General features: G+C 60.3%; 1 protein-coding gene across 1 annotated transcript in view; it reads right to left on the bottom strand.

Moving 5' to 3' along the window:
- The window catches only part of LOC140406690 (kinesin heavy chain-like), a gene marked incomplete at its 3' end in the record, with an annotated part of 45,103 nt that extends 30,212 nt beyond the window's left edge, over nt 1-14,891 (bottom strand). Inside the window, exons 1-7 of the mRNA XM_072494672.1 lie at nt 14,822-14,891; nt 13,089-13,193; nt 12,956-13,004; nt 12,645-12,700; nt 7,958-8,045; nt 4,874-4,998; nt 1,905-2,009 (exon numbers count right to left, since the gene is read on the bottom strand). Of these exons, the coding sequence (XP_072350773.1) occupies nt 1,905-2,009; nt 4,874-4,998; nt 7,958-8,045; nt 12,645-12,700; nt 12,956-13,004; nt 13,089-13,193; nt 14,822-14,827 (534 nt within the window). The remainder of the gene's footprint in view (nt 1-1,904; nt 2,010-4,873; nt 4,999-7,957; nt 8,046-12,644; nt 12,701-12,955; nt 13,005-13,088; nt 13,194-14,821) is intronic.
- Between the last annotated feature and the right edge of the window lie 427 nt (nt 14,892-15,318).

Raw genomic sequence — 15,318 nt, 5'->3', positions numbered from 1 at the left:
TACCATTGATGAGAAACTGAACTGGACCCAGACGTATAAATGCCGCGGCTCCCGGAGCAGGTCGGAGTCTGGGAATCCTGCGGAGAGCAACTCACTTCCTGACTCCCCCCACCCACCCCGCGCAAAACCTGCCCGCCGTCTACAGGGATACGAGTGAGGAGTGCGACGGGACGCCCTCCGCTCGCCTGGCTAGGCGCGGCTCCCAACCGCGCTCGAGAAGCTCGACGCCATCCAGGAGGAGACCCCGACCCCAGCCACCCCACCCCCTACCCGCTCTCCCCCCCCCCCCCGCCGCTCGTTCGACAATCGCACCCTCACCCCCGACAACCGTTCCCTCCCCCGCCGACGCACAGCGACAGCCGCGCGCACCGTCTCCGAGACGTGCCGCTGCGATTGTCCGAACTCCTCAGACGGCGCCTCTACCCCCTAGAAGGATGGGGGGGGCGGCAGACGCAGGGGGACCGCCCGCTGCCTGCAAGTCCCCCCCCCCCCGCCCACACACACACACAAAGCGTCCCGACTCCCTCCCACGCGGTGTGGGAGAGGCGAAAAGCGTCTCTGTGTTAAAGCGGGACACGCGGGGAGGGGTTAGAGCGAGAGAGGCCTGGGAGCTGACATTCGTGAGACAGGGCCCTGTGTTCGGAAGCACAGGACAGTCCACGCCCTCCCGGGAGACAAGCCTGGCCAGATTCTCCCTGTCGGGCGGGTAGTATTTCGAGGTCAATTTGCGAGTCTCGAAACTTACGCTAACTGCTCGAATAAGCTTTCTGTGCTACTTGCTGCTATTTGTGATTTTTATCAACGACTTGGAGGAGGGGGCTGGAGGGTGGGTCAGTAAATTTGCTGATGACGCCAAGATTGGTGGAGCAGTGGATGAGGTGGAGGGCCGTTGTAGGCGGCAAAGAGACATTGATAGGACGCAGAGATGGGCCGAGAAGTGGCAGATGCAGTTTAACCCTGATAAGTGCGAGGTGATTCATTTTGGTCGGACAAATGTGAAAGCGGATTACAGGGTTAACAGCAGGGTTCTGAGGAATGTGCAGGAACAGAGAGATCTCGGGGGTTCATGTCCACAGATCTCTGAAGGTTGCCACTCGAGTGGATAGAGCCGTGAAGAAGGCCTATAGTGTGTTAGCGTTTATTAACGGGGGGCTTGAGTTTAAGAGCCGCGGGGTTATGCTGCAACTGTACCGGACCCTGGTGAGACCACATTTGGAGTATTGTGTGCAGTTCTGGTCACCTCACTATAGGAAGGATGTGGAAGCATTGGAAAGGGAGCAGAGGAGATTTACCAGGATGCTGCCTGGATTGGAGGGTGGGTCTTATGAGGAAAGGTTGAGGGAGCTTTGGAGCGGAGGAGGATGAGAGGCGACTTAATAGAGGTGTATAAGATGATGAGGGGGATAGATAGAGTGGACATTCAGAGACGATTTCCTCGGGTGGATGTCGCTGTGACAAGGGGGCATAACTATAAGGTTCGGGGTGGGAGATATAGGAGGGATGTCCGAGGTAGGTTCTTTACTCAGAGAGCGGTTAGGGTGTGGAATGGACTGCCTGCTGTGATAGTGGAGTCGGGACACTTTAGGAACTTTCAAGCGGTTATTGGATAGGCACATGGAGCTCACCAGAATGACAGGGAGTGGGAGAGCCTGAGCTTGGTCTCGGACAAGGCTCGGCACAACATCGAGGGCCGAAGGGCCTGTTCTGTGCTGTCCTGGTCCGTGTTCTAGGTTAGATCTAGGCCGGATTAAACCGCAGCTTGGTTCTCCTCCCCGATGGAAGGACACACTCGCCTCCGAAGGGGGACGGGCAGGCCGGGGGGGGGGGGGGGAGCGGCCTCCCCGTTTCGAGCGGCGGTGTCTTTCGTTGGTACCCAGGCGGGCCAGGGACCCTCGTGCACTCACCGTTCCTTCGGCCAAGGCGGAGATGACGTTGCCCAGGGCGGAGAGCGACCTGTTGATGTTCTTGGCCTCGTCCAGCACCGACCCCTCGGCCCCCGTCTTGCTGACCTGGCGGACGGGGAGAGGAAAGGGTTAGCCCTCCGGCACTCGCCAGATCCCCCCCCCCCTCCTCAAACCCCACCCTCCACCTCATCCCAGCGCCTGGCGGGCGAAAGGTCGCCCTCAAAGACCCCGGGAGCGCGGGGGAGGGGGAGGGGAGAAGGGGGAGGGGACAGAGAGGGTGTTAGGGGGGGGAGAGGGGGTTAGGGGGGAGAGAGGGGGTTAGGGGGGGGAGAGGGAGTTAGGGGGGGGGAGAGGGAGTTAGGGGGGAGAGAGGGGGTTGGGGGGGAGAGGGGGTTAAGGGGAGAGAGAGGAGGTTGGGGGAGAGACAGGAGGTTGGGGGAGAGAGAGGGGTTTGGGGAGAGAGAGGGGGAGAGGGGGTTAGAGGAGAGGGGGGTTAAGGGGAGAGGGGGGTAGGGGAGAGGGGTTAAGGGGAGGTTAGGGGGAGAGAGAGGGTTAGGGGAGAGAGAGGAGGTTAGGGGAGAGAGAGGAGGTTGGGGGAGAGAGAGGGGTTTGGGGAGAGAGAGGGGTTTGGGGAGAGAGAGGAGGTTGGGGGGAGAGAGAGGGGTTTGGGGAGAGAGAGTGGTTTGGGGAGAGAGGGGGGGTTAGGGTAGAGAGAGGGCGTTAGGGGAGAGAGAGGGGTTTGGGGAGAGAGAGTGGTTTGGGGAGAGAGGGGGTTAGGGGGAGAGAGGGGGGTTAGGGGGAGGGCGGGTTAGGGGAAGAGAGAGGGGGTTAGGGGAGAGGGAAGGTTGGGGGAGAGTAGGGTTTGGGGAGGGGGGGTTAAGGGGGGAGAGGGGGTTAGGGAGAGAGAGAGGAGGTTAGGGGGTAGAGAGGGGGTTAGGGGGGAGAGGGGGTTAGGGGGGAGAGGGGGTTAGGGGGAGAGAGGGGGTTAGGGGGGAGAGGGGGTTAGGGGGGAGTGAGGCGGTTGGGGAGAGGGGGTTAGGGGAGGAAAGGGGGTTTGGGGGAGAGGGGGTTAGGGGGGAGAGGGGGTTAGGGGGGAGAGGGGGTTAGGGAGGAGAGGGGGTTAGGGGGAGAGGGGGTTAGGGGGGAGGGGGGAGAGGGGGTTGGGGGGAGGGGGGAGAGGGGGGTTGGGGGAGAGGGGGTTAGGGGGAGTGAGGGGGTTGGAGGAGAGGGGGTTGGGGGGGGAGAGGGGGTTAGGGGGGAGAGAGGGGGTTAGAGGGGAGAGGGGGTTAGGGGAGAAAGGGGTTGGGGGAGAGAGGGGGTTGGGGGCAGTGAGGGGGTGAGGGGGGGAGAGGGGGGAGAGGAGGGTTAGGTGAGAGTGAGGGGGAGAGGGGGAGGGGGATAGGGGGGGAGTGAGGGGGTTGGGGGAGAGGGGGTTAGGGGGGAGGGGGGAGAGGGGGGTTAGGTGGGAGAGGGGGAGAGGGGGGAGAGAGGGGGTTGGGGCAGTGAGGGAGTGAGGGGGTTGGGGGAGAGGGGGTTAGGGGGGAGAGGGGGGAGAGGGGGGTTAGGTGGGAGAGGGGGAGAGGAGGGAGAGAGGGGGTTGGGGAGAGGGGGTTAGGGGGAGAGGGGGGTTAGGGGGAGAGGGGGGTGAGGTGGGAGAGGGGGTTAGGGGGAGAGGGGGTTGGGGCGGTGAGGGGGGAGAGGAGGGTTAGGCGGGAGTGAGAGGGAGAGGGGGGAGGGGGTTAGGGGGGAGAGGGGGTTGGGGGCGGTGAGGGGGAGAGGAGGGTTAGGCGGGAGAGGGGAGGGGGGGGAGAGAGGGGGTTGGGGGAGAGGGGGCTAGGGAGAGGGGGGTAGGGGGAGAGGGGGGTAGGGGGAGAGGGGGGTGAGGTGGGAGAGGGGGTTAGGGGGGAGAGGGGGTTGGGGGCGGTGAGGGGGGAGAGGAGGGTTAGGCGGAGGGGGAGAGGGGGGAGGGGGTAAGGGGGGAGAGGGGGTTGGGGGCGGTGAGGGGGGAGAGGGGGAGAGGGGGGTTAGGTGGGAGAGGGGGAGGGGGGGAGAGAGGGGGTTGGGGGAGAGGGGGTTAGGGGAGAGGTGGGAGAGGGGGAGGGGGGGAGAGAGGGGGTTGGGGGAGAGGGGGTTAGGGGAGAGGGGGGTAGGGGGAGAGGGGGGTAGGGGGAGAGGGGGGTGAGGTGGGAGAGGGGGTTAGGGGGGAGAGGGGGTTGGGGGCGGTGAGGGGGGAGAGGAGGGTGAGGCGGGAGTGAGAGGGAGAGGGGGGAGGGGGTTAGGGGGGAGAGGGGGTTGGGGGCGGTGAGGGGGGAGAGGAGGGTTAGGCGGGAGTGAGAGGGAGAGGGGGGAGGGGGTTAGGGGGGAGAGGGGGTTGGGGCGGTGAGGGGGGAGAGGAGGGTTAGGGGGGAGAGGAGGGAGAGGGGGGTTAGGTGGGAGAGGGGGAGGGGGGGAGAGAGGGGGTTGGGGAGAGGGGGTTAGGGAGAGAGGGGGGTAGGGGGAGAGGGGGGTAGGGGGAGAGGGGGGTGAGGTGGGAGAGGGGGTTAGGGGGGAGAGGGGGTTGGGGGCGGTGAGGGGGGAGAGGAGGGTGAGGCGGGAGTGAGGGGGAGAGGGGGGAGGGGGTTAGGGGGGAGAGCAGGGTGTGATGGGGGTACGGAGAGGTGGGGGTAGGGGTGTGGAGGGGGACGGGCAGATGGAGGAGAGAGGGGAAGCGAGCAGGAAACTCGGGATCAGTAAGCGGGAGGTGTGGGGCACTGGGCAGAGCTCCCGTCCTGTGGCTCCGTGCCCCCTGGGAATGATGTGAGCGGAGGGTGCGCAGAGGATTCGCGGGAAAGGCTCCCAGGACGCAGAAATTCAGGTACGAAGGTCGATGGCCCGAGAGCGCGGAGGGGGCAGATCGGAGGGGAAATTTGACAGATTCAAACCCATCCCGACACCCGCCCCCCCCACCCCCCCGCGCCCCCCACTCTCACCTTCTCGCTGCCAGCCAAGTCCACCAGGTAGAGTTTCCCGCTCAATTTCTGTTCCGTCTCCACGTTCTCCTGTTTGATGTTGATCAGGAAGATGCTGTGACTCCGAGAGCTGTGTTCATTCATATCTGCGTGGGACAGAAACGGTCCTTCAGTCAGGCCCACACTCGGAGCACCGTGCACAGTCCCGGTCTCCGTGTCCCTCGGTGAGACCCACACTCGGAGCTCCGTGCACAGTCCCGGTCTCCGTGTCCCTCGGTTAGACCCACACTCGGAGCACCGTGCACAGTCCCGGTCTCTGTGTCCCTCAGTCAGACCCACACTCGGAGCACCGTGCACAGTCCCGGTCTCCGTGTCCCTCGGTCAGACCCACACTCGGAGCACCGTGCACAGTCCCGGTCTCCGTGTCCCTCGGTTAGACCCACACTCGAAGCACCGTGCACAGTCCCGGTCTCCGTATCCCTCGGTCAGCCCCACACTCGGAGCACCGTGCCCAGTCCCAGTCTCCGTGTCCCTCGGTCAGACCCACACTCGGAGCACCGTGCACAGTCCTGGTCTCCGTGTCCCTCGGTCAGACCCACACTCGGAGCACTGTGCACAGTCCCGGTCTCCGTGTCCCTCGGTCAGACCCACACTCGGAGCACTGTGCACAGTCCCGGTCTCCGTGTCCCTCGGTCAGACACACACACGGAGCACCGTGCACGGTCCCGGTCTCCGTATCCCTCGGTCAGACCCACACTCGGAGCACCGTGCACAGTCCCAGTCTCCGTGTCCCTCGGTCAGACCCACACTCGGAGCACTGTGCACAGTCCCGGTCTCCGTGTCCCTCGGTCAGACCCACACTCGGAGCACCGTGCACAGTCCCGGTCTCCGTGTCCCTCGGACAGACCCACACTCGGAGCACCGTGCACAGTCCCGGTCTCCGTGTCCTTCAGTCAGACCCACACGGGGAGCACCGTGCACAGTCCCGGTCTCCGTATCCCTCGGTCAGACCCACACTCGGAGCACCGTGCACAGTCCCGGTCTCTCTGTCCCTCGGTCAGACCCACACTCGGAGCACCGTGCACAGTCCCGGTCTCCGTGTCCCTCGGTCAGACCCACACTCGGAGCACCGTGCACAGTCCCGGTCTCCGTGTCCCTCGGTCAGACCCACACTCGGAGTACCATGCACAGTCCCGGTCTCTGTGTCCCTCGGTCAGAGCCACACTCGGAGCACCGTGCACAGTCCCGGTCTCCGTGTCCCTCGGTCAGACCCACACTCGGAGCACCATGCACAGTCCCGGTCTCCGTGTCCCTCGGTGAGAGCCACACTCGGAGCACCGTGCACAGTCCCGGTCTCCGTGTCCCTCGGTCAGACCCACACTTGGAGCACCGTGCACAGTCCCGGTCTCCGTATCCCTCGGTCAGACCCACACTCGGAGCACCGTGCACAGTCCCGGTCTCCGTGTCCCTCGGTGAGAGCCACACTCGGAGCACCGTGCACAGTCCCGGTCTCCGTGTCCCTCGGTCAGACCCACACTTGGAGCACCGTGCACAGTCCAGGTCTCCGTGTCCCTCTGTTAGAACCACACTCGGAGCACCGTGCACAGTCCCGGTCTCCGCGTCCCTCGGTCAGACCCACACTCGGAGCACCGTGCACAGTCCCGGTCTCCGTGTCCCTCGGTCAGAGCCACACTCGGAGCACCGTGCATAGTCCCGGTCTCCGTGTCCCTCAGTCAGACCCACACTCAGAGCACCGTGCACAGTCCCGGTCTCGGTGTCCCTCGGTCAGATCCACACTCGGAGCACCGTGCACAGTCCCGGTCTCCGTATCCCTCGGTCACACCCACACTCGGAGCACCGTGCACAGTCCCGGTCTCCGTGTCCCTCGGTTAGACCCAAGCTCGGAGCACTGTGCACAGTCCCGGTCTCCCTATCCCTCGGTCAGACCCAGACTCGGAGCACCGTGCACAGTCCCGGTCTCCCTATCCCTCGGTCAGACCCAGACTCGGAGCACCGTGCACAGTCCCGGTCCCCGTGTCCCTCGGTCAGACCCACACTCGGAGCACCGTGCACAGTCCCGGTCTTTGTTTCCCTCGGTTAGACACACACTCGGAGCACCGTGCACAGCCCTGGTCTCCGTATCCCTCGGTCAGACCCACACTCTGAGCACCGAGCACAGTCCCGGTCTCCGTATCCCTCGGTCAGACCCACACTCGGAGCACTGTGCACAGTCCCGGTCTCCATGTCCCTCGGTTAGACCCACGCTCGGAGCACTGTGCACAGTCCCGGTCTCCGTGTCCCTCGGTCAGACCCACACTCGGAGCACCGTGCACAGTCCCGGTCTCCGTGTCCCTCGGTCAGACCCACACTTGGAGAACCGTGCACAGTCCCGGTCTCCGTGTCCCTCGGTCAGACCCACACTCGGAGCACTGTGCACAGTCCCGGTCTCCGTGTCCCTCGGTTAGACCCACACTCGGAGCACTGTGCACAGTCCCGGTCTCCGTGTCCCTCGGTCAGACCCACACTCGGAGCCCCGTGCACACTCCCGGTCTCCGTGTCCCTCGGTCAGACCCACACTCGGAGCACCATGAACAGTCCCCGTCTCCGTGTCCCTCGGTCAGACCCACACTCGGAGCACCGTGCACAGCCCCGGTCTCCCTATCCCTCGGTCAGACCCACACACGGAGCCCCGTGCACAGTCCCGGTCTCCGTGTCCCTCGGTCACACCCACACTCGGAGCACCGTGCACAGGCCCTGTCTCCGTGTCCCTCGGTCAGACCCACACTCGGAGCACCATGCACAGTCCCGGTCTCCGTGTCACTCGGTCAGACCCACACTCGGAGCACCGTGCACAGTCCCGGTCTCCGCGTCCCTCGGTCAGACCCACACTCGGAGCACCGTGCACAGTCCCGGTCTCGGTGTCCCTCGGTCAGACCCACACTTGGAGCACCGTGCACAGTCCCGGTCTCCGTGTCCCTCGGTCAGAGCCACACTCGGAGCACCGTGCACGGTCCCGGTCTCCGTGACCCTCGGTTAGACCCACACTCGGAGCACCGTGCACAGTCCCAGTCTCCGTCCCTTGCGGACATTTCTTCGCTCACGTACTTGTGACGGCCACGTGTCGGTTGCACTTCCCCTCATCAATCACGTCCATCACCTCCTCTGGGCTGGAAACGAAACGCTCTGTGCAACCCTAAAACACAACATTACACAACATTGGTGAAGGCAAGTCCCATCAAACACTCCCAGGACAGGTACAGCATGGGGTTAGATACAGAGTAAAGCTCCCTCTACACTGTCCCCATCAAACACTCCCAGGACAGGTACAGCACGGGGTGAGATACAGAGTAACGCTCCCTCTACACTGTCCCCATCAAACACTCCCAGGACAGGTACAGCACGCGGTTAGATACAGAGTAAAGCTCCCTCTACACTGTCCCCATCAAACACTCCCAGGACAGGTACAGCACGGGGTTAGATACAGAGTAAAGCTCCCTCTACACTGTCCCCATCAAACACTCCCAGGACAGGTACAGCACGGGGTTAGATACAGAGTAAAGCTCCCTCGACACTGTCCCCATCAAACACTCACAGGACAGGTACAGCACGGGGTTAGATACAGAGTAAAGCTCCCTCTACACTGTCCCCGTCAAACACTCCCAGGACAGGTACAGCACGGGGTTAGAGACAGAGTAAAGCTCCCTCTACACTGTCCCCATCAAACACTCACAGGACAGGTACAGCACGGGGTTAGATACAGAGTAAAGCTCCCTCTACACTGTCCCCATCAAACACTCCCAGGACAGGTACAGCACGGTGTTAGATACAGAGTGAAGCTCCCTCTACACTGTCCCCATCAAACACTCACAGGGCAGGTACAGCACGGGGTTAGATACAGAGTAAAGCTCCCTCTACACTGTCCCCATCAAACACTCACAGGACAGGTACAGCACGGGGTTAGATACAGAGTAAAGCTCCCTCTACACTGTCCCCATCAAACACTCCCAGGACAGGTACAGCACGGGGTTAGATACAGAGTAAAGCTCCCTCTACACTGTCCCCATCAAACACTCCCAGGACAGGTACAGCACGGGGTTAGATACAGAGTAAAGCTCCCTCTACACTCTCCCCATCAAACACTCCCAGGACAGGTACAGCACAGGGTTAGATACAGAGTAAAGCTCCCTCTACACTGTCCCCATCAAACACTCCCAGGACAGGTACAGCACGGGATTAGACACCGAGTAAAGCTCCCTCTACACTGTCCCCATCAAACACTCCCAGGACAGGTACAGCATGTGGTTAGATACAGAGTAAAGCTCCCTCTACACTGTCCCCATCATACACTCCCAGGACAGGTACAGCACGGGGTTAGATACAGAGTAAAGCTCCCTCTACACTGTCCCCATCAAACACTCCCAGGACAGGTACAGCACGGGGTTAGATACAGAATAAAGCTCCCTCTACACTGTCCCCCATCAAACACTCCCAGGACAGGTACAGCACGGGGTTAGATACAGAGTAAAGCTCCCTCTAAACTGTCCCCATCAAACACTCCCAGGACTAGTACAGCACGGGGTTAGATACAGAGTAAACTCCCTCTACACTGTCCCCATCAAACACTCCCAGGACAGGTACAGCACGGGGTTAGATACAGAGTAAAGCTCCCTCTACACTGTCCCCATCAAACACTCCCAGGACAGGTACAGCACGGGGTTAGATACAGAGTAAAGCTCCCTCGACACTGTCCCCGTCAAACACTCCCAGGACAGGTACAGCACGGGGTTAGATACAGAGTAAAGCTCCCTCTACACTGTCCCCATCAAACACTCCCAGGACAGGTACAGCACGGGGTTAGATACAGAGTAAAGCTCCCTCGACACTGTCCCCATCAAACACTCACAGGACAGGTACAGCACGGGGTTAGATACAGAGTAAAGCTCCCTCTACACTGTCCCCGTCAAACACTCCCAGGACAGGTACAGCACGGGGTTAGATACAGAGTAAAGCTCCCTCTACACTGTCCCCATCAAACACTCCCAGGACAGGTACAGCACGGGGTTAGATACAGAGTAAAGCTCCCTCGACACTGTCCGCATCAAACACTTCCAGGACAGGTACAGCACGGGGTTAGATACAGAGTAAAGCTCCCTCGACACTGTCCCCATCAAACACTCCCAGGACAGGTACAGCACGGGGTTAGATACAGAGTAAAGCTCCCTCTCCACTGTCCCCCATCAAACACTCCCAGGACAGGTACAGCACGGGGTTAGATACAGAGTAAAGCTCCCTCTACACTGTCACCATCAAACACTCCCAGGACAGGTACAGCACGGGGTTAGATACAGAGTAAAGCTCCCTCTACACTGTCCCCATCAAACACTCCCAGGACAGGTACAGTACGGGGTTAGATACAGAGTAAAGCTCCCTCTACACTGTCCCCATCAAACACTCCCAGGACAGGTACAGCACGGGGTTAGATACAGAGTGAAGCTCCCTCCACACTGTCCCCATCAAACACTCACAGGACAGGTACAGCACGGGGTTAGATACAGAGTAAAGCTCCCTCTACACTGTCCCCATCAAACACTCCCAGGACAGGTACAGCACAGGGTTAGATACACAGTAAAGCTCCCTCTACACTGTCCCCATCAAACACTCCCAGGACATGTACAGCACGGGGTTAGATACAGAGTAAAGCTCCCTCTGCACTGTCACCATCAAACACTCCCAGGACAGGTACAGCACGGGGTTAGATACAGAGTAAAGCTACCTCTACACTGTCCCCATCAACCACTCCCAGGACAGGTACAGCACGGGGTTAGATACAGAGTAAAGCTCCCTCTACACTGTCCCCATCAAACACTCCCAGGACAGGTACAGCACGGGGTTAGATACAGAGTAAAGCTCCCTCTACACTGTCCCCATCAAACACTCCCAGGGCAGGTACAGCACGGGGTTAGATACAGAGTAAAGCTCCGTCTACACTGTCCCCATCAAACACTCCCAGGACAGGTACAGCACGGGGTTAGATACAGAGTAAAGCTCCCACTACACTGTCCCCATCAAACACTCCCAGGACAGGTACAGCACGGGGTTAGATACAGAGTAAAGCTCCCTCTACACTGTCCCCATCAAACACTCCAGGACTGGTACAGCACGGGGTTAGATACAGAGTAAAGCTCCCTCTACACTGTCCCCATCAAACACTCCCTGGACAGGTACAGCACGGGGTTAGATACAGAGTGAAGCTCCCTCTACACTGTCCCCATCAAACACTCCCAGGACAGGTACAGCACGGGGTTAGATACAGAGTAAAGCTCCCTCTACACTCTCCCCATCAAACACTCCCAGGACAGGTACAGCACGGAGTTAGATACAGAGTAAAGCTCCCTCTACACTGTCCCCCATCAAACACTCCCAGGACAGGTACAGCACGGGGTTAGATACAGAGTAAAGCTCCCTCTAAACTGTCCCCATCAAACACTCCCAGGACTAGTACAGCACGGGGTTAGATACAGAGTAAACTCCCTCTACACTGTCCCCATCAAACACTCCCAGGACAGGTACAGCACGGGGTTAGATACAGAGTAAAGCTCCCTCTACACTGTCCCCATCAAACACTCCCAGGACAGGTACAGCACGGGGTTAGATACAGAGTAAAGCTCCCTCGACACTGTCCCCATCAAACACTCCCAGGACAGGTACAGCACGGGGTTAGATACAGAGTAAAGCTCCCTCGACACTGTCCCCATCAAACACTCCCAGGACAGGTACAGCACGGGGTTAGAGACAGAGTAAAGCTCCCTCTACACTGTCCCCATCAAACACTCACAGGACAGGTACAGCACGGGTTAGATACAGAGTAAAGCTCCCTCTACACTGTCCCCATCAAACACTCCCAGGACAGGTACAGCACGGGGTTAGATACAGAGTAAAGCTCCCTCTACACTGTTCCCATCAAACACTCCCAGGACAGGTACACCATGGGGTTAGATACAGAGTAAAGTTCCCTCTACACTGTCCCCATCAAACACTCCCGGGACAGGTACAGCACGGGGTTAGATACAGAGTAAAGCTCCCTCTACACTGTCCCCCTCAAACACTCCCAGGACAGGTACAGCACGGGGTTAGATACAGAGTAAAGTTCCCTCTACACTGTCCCCATCAAACACTCCCAGGACAGGTACAGCACGGGGTTAGACACAGAGTAAAGCTCCCTCTACACTATCCCCATCAAACACTCCCAGGACAGGCACAGCACGGGGTTAGATACAGAGTAAAGCTCCCTCTACACTGTCCCCATCAAACACTCCCAGGACAGGTACAGCACGGGGTTAGATACAGAGTAAAGCTTCCTCTACACTGTCCCCATCAAACTCTCCAGGACAGGTACAGCACGGGGTTAGATACAGAGTAAAGCTCCCTCTACACTGTCCCCCATCAAACTCTCCCAGGACAGGTACAGCACGGGGTTAGATACAGAGTAAAGCTACCTCTACACTGTCCCCATCAAACACTCCCAGGACAGGTACAGCACGGGGTTAGATACAGAGTAAAGCTCCCTCTGCACTGTCCCCATCAAACACTCACAGGACAGGTACAGCACGGGGTTAGATACAGAGTAAAGCTCCCTCTACACTGTCCCCATCAAACACTCCCAGGACAGGTACAGCACGGGGTTCGATACAGAGTAAAGCTCCCTCTACACTGTTCCCATCAAACACTCCCAGGACAGGTACAGCACGGGGTTAGACACCGAGCGGGAGATTCACTGTCGGACGATTCTCACCTTGACGAACGGAACACGGTTCTTATCCTCGTGGACCGAAAGGTTGGTCTTGGCCACTGGAAGAGAGAAGACAAAGGAGGTCACTCTCGATGGAGACGGGCCACGACTGCCCGCTGGTGAACCTGAGAGGGGCCATGGGGAATCTGTTTTGTCAGGGGCGGTCGAAGCAGTTTCGACAGGAACGTCCAAATGGGGCGGGATTTATCGGGATACCGGGAGGGGGAGAGGTGTGGGGGGACTGATTGGAGAGATCTGGCAAAGGGCTAGCCCAGGGCGACGGGCTGAATGGTTAACCTCCGAACGAGCCTTACCGTCCAGCAGGTCACGAATCTTATCCATGTAGATCTCGAAGTAGGAGACCTGGGGAGACAAGGGGTGGTAAAAATGAAGCAGGTGACAGACGACAGGTGTCTACGTTCAGCCCACCTCCGACCCCGCTCCTACCTTGATGTGAAACTCCAGGTTCTCGTCCATGGAGTAGATGTGGTCGAATATGTCGTGCGCGATGCGGGGAATGATCCCCATCAGCTGGGTGTCATGCAGAAGACCCTGGAAGAGAAACAATGCTCGCTCGGTTAGGTGTGTTTCTCAGTCCACCCAGGGACGCCAGTGCATAGAATTTACAGTGCAGAAGGAGGCCATTCGGCCCATCGAGTCTGCACCGGCTCTTGGAAAGAGCACCCTACCCAAGTCCAGTCTGCCCACCCCACACTAAGGGCAATTTGGGACACTAAGGGACAATTTATCGCGGCGAATCCACCTAACCTGCACATCTTTGGACTGTGGGAGGAAACCGGAGCACCCGGAGGAAACCCACGCAGACACGGGGAGAACGAGTTTGTGACAGTGCGGGATGTCTCAGTCTCGCCCCCGCCACAGGGTCTCTTTGCCGCACTGTGGGAGGGTCAGTGCAGAGGGAGCGCCGCACTGTGGGAGGGTCAGTGCTGAGGGAGCTCCGCACTGTGGAAGGGTCAGTGCTGAGGGGGCTCCGCACTGTGGGAGGGTCAGTGCTGAGGGAGCGCCGCACTGTAGGAGGGTCAGTGCTGAGGGAGCTCTGCACTGTGGGAGGGTCAGTGCTGATGGAGCTCCGCACTGTGGGAGGGTCAGTGCTGAGGGAGCGCCGCACTGTGGGAGGGTCGGTGCTGAGGGAGCTCCGCACTGTGGGAGGGTCGGTGCTGAGGGAGCTCCGCACTGTGGGAGGGTCAGTGCTGAGGGAGCGCCGCACTGTGGGAGGATCAGTGCTGAGGGAGCGCCACACTGTCGGAGGGTCAGTGCTGAGGGAGCGCCGCACTGTGGGAGGATCAGTGCTGAGGGAGCGCCACACTGTCGGAGGGTCAGTGCTGAGGGAGCACCACACTGTCGGAGGGTCAGTGCTGAGGGAGCGCCGCACTGTGGGAGGGTCAGTGCTGAGGGAGCTCCGCACTGTGGGAGGGTCAGTGCTGAGGGAGCGCCGCACTGTGGGAGGGTCAGTGCTGAGGGAGCGCCACACTGTGGGAGGGTCAGTGCTGAGGGAGCTCCACACTGTGGGAGGGTCAGTGCTGAGGGAGCGCCGCACTGTGGGAGGGTCAGTGCTGAGGGAGCTCCGCACTGTGGGAGGGTCGGTGCTGAGGGAGCTCCGCACTGTGGGAGAGTCAGTGCTGAGGGAGCTCCGCACTGTGGGAGGGTCAGTGCTGAGGGAGCGCCGCACTGTGGGAGGGTCAGTGCTGAGGGAGCTCCGCACTGTGGGAGGGTCAGTGCTGAGGGAGCTCCGCACTGTGGGAGGGTCGGTGCTGAGGGAGCTCCGCACTGTGGGAGAGTCAGTGCTGAGGGAGCTCCGCACTGTGGGAGGGTCAGTGCTGAGGGAGCGCCGCACTGTGGGAGGGTCAGTGCTGAGGGAGCGCCGCACTGTGGGAGGGTCGGTGCTGAGGGAGCTCCGCACTGTGGGAGAGTCAGTGCTGAGGGAGCTCCGCACTGTGGGAGGGTCAGTGCTGAGGGAGCGCCGCACTGTGGGAGGGTCAGTGCTGAGGGAGCGCCGCACTGTGGGAGGGTCAGTGCTGAGGGAGCGCCGCACTGTGGGAGGGTCAGTGCTGAGGGAGCGCCTTCAAAAAGGGAGGGGGTCGGATGAATACACGAAGGGGACGACGACAACCGACGTACCGCGCCCCCCCCCCCCACGCTTCCACCCGCGTCCCCCCTACCTCCATGGTGTGGGTTTTGCCCGAGGAGGTCTGCCCGTAGGCGAATATGGTCCCATTGTAGCCGTCCAGGACATCTGCACAGAGAGAGAGAGACAGAGACAGAGAGAGAGAGAGAGAGAGAGATAGAGAGAGAGAGACAGAGAGAGAGAGAGAGACAGAGAGACAGAGACACAGAGAGAGAGACAGAGAGAGAGAGACAGAGAGACAGACAGAGAGAGAGAGAGACAGAGAGAGAGACAGAGAGAGAGAGAGAGAGAGAGAGACAGAGAGAGAGAGACAGAGAGAGAGACAGAGAGAGAGAGAGAGAGAGAGAGACAGAGAGAGAGAGAGACAGAGAGAGAGAGAGAGAGAGAGACAGAGAGAGAGAGACAGAGAGAGAGAGAGAGACAGAGAGACAGAGACACAGAGAGAGAGACAGAGAGAGAGAGACAGAGAGACAGACAGAGAGAGAGAGAGACAGAGAGAGAGACAGAGAGAGAGAGAGAGAGAGAGAGACA

Source organism: Scyliorhinus torazame, unplaced genomic scaffold (genome assembly GCF_047496885.1).
Source record: "Scyliorhinus torazame isolate Kashiwa2021f unplaced genomic scaffold, sScyTor2.1 scaffold_796, whole genome shotgun sequence".
NCBI lineage: Eukaryota > Metazoa > Chordata > Chondrichthyes > Carcharhiniformes > Scyliorhinidae > Scyliorhinus > Scyliorhinus torazame.
This window is presented reverse-complemented; position numbering and strand designations above follow the sequence as displayed.